The following is a 3,659-nucleotide window of genomic DNA, read 5'->3' as shown; positions in this document are numbered from 1 at the left end:
GACCGATCGTCTGCTTCTGTCTGACAGTCAGAGACCGATCGTCTGCTTCTGTCTGACAGTCAGAGACCGATCGTCTGCTTCTGCCTGACAGTCAGAGACCGATCTTCTGCTTCTGTCTGACAGTCAGAGACCTGAGAGCAACAGAATCCAGCCTGACCAGGCAGAACCAGACCGATCCAGATCCTTCATCCACTGAATGATAGAAATACGATCTCTAGATGGTAAATTTCCTGTGTTTCTATGATGCTTTTTCATTATATAACATTCATTCACACACTGATGGTGGTGAGGTACATCATAGCCACCGCTGCCCCGGGGCTCACCGACAGAAGAACATCATCATCATAGATCTACTTCCTGTAGACTCTTCTCTTTAAGTGGTGCCGTAAAAACACAGCATCACAAATAGATCTAGAAGCATAGATGCTCACTATTCCCGAGACACGCGTACACAGATAGAGCCAGCTGCAGATGATCAGACTGCAGTAAAACCACACCCACCGACAGAGAGCGAGAAATATTTTCCTCCTGGTTCTGCTGGATGATTAGAAAACTGATTAATGTAGATAAAAACAAGCAGGCAGGAAGTCAGGGAGCCTCAGTGGAATAATTAAGAGCTCTTCCTCCTGACCGTGCTGTGAGGCTGCGCTGCCCCCTGCAGGACGAACAGGGCAGCAGCAGCAGCTCTGCGCCATTTCCAGCTGCACAGGAATCAATCCGCAGCAGAAAGTAGATCCTGATCTGCTGCCGTTCTTCTCAACTTAAACCTTAAAGCTTATTTTCATTAAAAGAATTCAACAATAAATGTTTTAATGTCATTTACAAGCTTAAGGCTCCGTGGGATCGCCCAGCTGCCGTCTCACCGTGCAGCAGCTCGTTAACCTCTGCGTTGCACACTCGTCTCTAATTACAGTCGTTAACCCTCCGCCGGCGCCGCTGATGATGATGATGAGCCCGTTAATGAGCTCTGGGGACGTTAAACCGGCGCCGGTCCTTCCGGTTCTGGACCTACTGGGCTGATTGACATCATCAGGTTTGGACGGAACCTACAGGTGGATGTTAGGATGAAGCATGGCAGAGGCAGCATCATGATGAATGCTAACCTGCTATCACCATGGAAACAGTAACCAAAGTTTCTGACTCTGAATGAAGTTCTGGCAGAACTTTAACCGGACCGCATGTCCGGGTCAGAGAGGACTTTAATGACGGCGGCCCCTCCCCCCTCCCCCCTCTAATGTCCGGTCCTTTATTAGCCCCCCCCTCCCCCTCCCCTTGCTATGATAAAACTTAATTGCGGTTCGGTCGGAGCTAAATAGCCCAGCGGCTCCATTTAATTCTTAATTGCGGTGTGATTAAGAGCGGCCGGATGGCTGCGGCCGGCCCAGGATCGCTGATGACGGCCAATGTCACCTTCCCGCAGGACCGGGGGGGTGACGGGGTGGGGGGTTCTTACCGTCCTGGAAGACCCGCTCCACGTTCAGGCCGTAGGTGGCGCAGGTTTCATAGTAGGTGCAGCGTTTGAGGTCGTTGGAGAGCTTCCTGGCCCGGCTGTCGTCGATCACCCGGGGGTTAGTGGAGCTGATGGCGTCTGGAGGGGAACAAGAGCAGAACCGGCGGGTCAAACGGACCGGTACCGCCTTCCTGATGGTCTGATGGTCATGGTCTGTGGCTGCAGAAAGGAGAGGGCAGCTTCTGTGGAGCGTTGGCTCCCTCTGCTGGTGGATGTATATCCTGACTGTTCTGGACTAGATGCTGCAGTGCCGTTTATGGCCACTAGATGGCGGCAGAGCCTCAGTTTTAGATCAGCCTGTGTGTGTGTGTGTGTGTGTGTGTGTGTGTGTGTGTGTGTGTGTTGTTGCAGAACCTTGGGTCCCGACCAGAACCAGCGGCAGCTCGGCGGTGTTCCTGTAGGACGCCAGGCGGCTGTAGTAGTGGTAGATCGTCTGGAAGCTGATCTCGTCCTCCAGGCTGAAGACGAAGACCACGGCGTCCACCCACAGAGCAAACTGCACAGAGTCCAACAGAACATCAGAACCGGACCTGGACTCAAAGGGTTCTGGAGAGGAGGAGGACCAGGGAACCCGACCAGAACCGCGTGGTTCTGACCCACTTCCCACCCTGCTGAAGCAGCAGGAGGCTCCTCTGTCATCCAGAGGAACATCAGACCCGGTTCTCCTCCTGAACCCACACTCAGCCCTGCACACAGCGGTCCGGTTCTGGAGGTGGCCCGGTCCGGTCCGGTCCAGTACTCACCTGAGCCTCTGGGGGTCCTCCTTCATCTCTGATCAGCAGCAGGTGGCTCTGGCCGTCCACCACGATCTCCTTCTTGAAGCGTCCTCCTGCAGGAGGGACAGAACCATCAGAACCTGGGACTGGATCAGAACCGGTTATGGTTCTAACAGACTAACGGGTCGGGTCGGGACCGGTTATGGTTCTAACAGACTAACGGGTCGGGTCGGGACCGGTTATGGTTCTAACAGACTAACGGGTCGGGTCGGGTCAGGACCGGTTATGGTTCTGTAGAACCTTCAGCAGGTCGGTTCCTGACCCAGCTGTAGTTCTGCAGACGGCCTGTAGGGGGCGGTGATGATGATGAATATAAACCCTGGTTTAACTGATCCTGGGTGGGTTCTCCTCCCTGATGGACTGAGGCGGTTCTGGTGTCGGTACCGTTCACCAGCGGAACCAGAACCAGAACCAAGTCTCTGGATCAGGGTTAGTTTCTATTCTAATCTGAACTGATGGGCTACAGAGGATGAAGATGAGGAAGAGGAGCAGAAAGAGGCGGAGCTAATAGATGGCTAGCAGCAGCTGGTTGGGCTCAGCTTTAGGTTCTGCAGAACCAGACTTATTCTGCTGAGCTGGGCTCGGTTCTGCTCTATCGGACCATCTGGTTCCCATGAAGCTTTGGGAATATTTCTCTGGATTAGGGAGAACCAGCGGTTTGGAACCGAGGACCCGTTTAATCTGGTTCCTGAGGAGCAGAACCAGCTGGACCCAAAGAGCTGCTGGGAGAGACGGAGCAACAGAACCAGAACCAGAACCAGAACCTACCTGCATCCACGTCAGCTGGTTACAGGAGGTCCAGAAAGCAGGAGAAACAAAGCAGAGGCACATCAGAACCACAGCCAGGAGGAGGACACAGCAGGAGGAGGACACAGCAGGAGGAGGACACAGCAGGAGGAGGACAGAGAGAGGAGACAGTAGGAGGAGGAGACAGTAGGAGGAGAGAGCAGGAGGAGGACAAAGGGAGGAGACAGAGAACAAGGACAGCAGGACCAGGATGGATCGTTTTGGTTTAATCTCAGATTTCTGACTTTAATCCAAATTAAACTGAAATAAACTTTTTTAATCTAATCCCGTCCTGCTAGAAGCTGAGCTGATCCCAGAATAGACGCTCCAGTGGAGGGAAGCTCTTCCTGGGTGGAAGCCTGTGGGCGGGGCTTCCCGAGCAGCGGGGGTTTCCCCAACCAGCCCCCCCTCCTTCCTCTAATGGATCCCATGTGTCGCTTCTGTTCCGACGGTCCCTGAAGGCACCACGGAGCCGGCCTCCCTCCCCCCAGCCTCCCTGAAGGCACCACGGAGCCGGCCTCCCTCTCCCAGCCTCCCTGAAGGCACCACGGAGCCGGCCTCCCTCTCCCAGCCTCCCTGAAGGCACC

At 54.4% G+C, this 3,659-nt stretch overlaps 1 protein-coding gene across 5 annotated transcripts in view; it reads right to left on the bottom strand.

Annotated features, from left to right (window-relative positions):
- Positions 1–3,659, bottom strand: part of LOC107096020 (arf-GAP with GTPase, ANK repeat and PH domain-containing protein 1-like) — a 91,294-nt gene that overhangs the window by 53,555 nt on the left and 34,080 nt on the right. For 4 of the 5 annotated variants that reach the window (XM_015392470.1, XM_015392469.1, XM_015392466.1 and 1 more), the window contains 4 exons: positions 3,055–3,069; positions 2,254–2,339; positions 1,865–2,006; positions 1,454–1,588 (listed from right to left, as the gene is read on the bottom strand). In XM_015392470.1, the coding sequence (XP_015247956.1) occupies positions 1,454–1,588; positions 1,865–2,006; positions 2,254–2,339; positions 3,055–3,069 (378 nt within the window). The remainder of the gene's footprint in view (positions 1–1,453; positions 1,589–1,864; positions 2,007–2,253; positions 2,340–3,054; positions 3,070–3,659) is intronic. The other variant, XM_015392471.1, reaches the window with a different exon arrangement.

The sequence above is a fragment of the Cyprinodon variegatus genome, unplaced genomic scaffold (assembly GCF_000732505.1).
Source record: "Cyprinodon variegatus isolate N-32 unplaced genomic scaffold, C_variegatus-1.0 Scaffold592, whole genome shotgun sequence".
In the NCBI taxonomy this organism is placed as follows: domain Eukaryota; kingdom Metazoa; phylum Chordata; class Actinopteri; order Cyprinodontiformes; family Cyprinodontidae; genus Cyprinodon; species Cyprinodon variegatus.
This window is presented reverse-complemented; position numbering and strand designations above follow the sequence as displayed.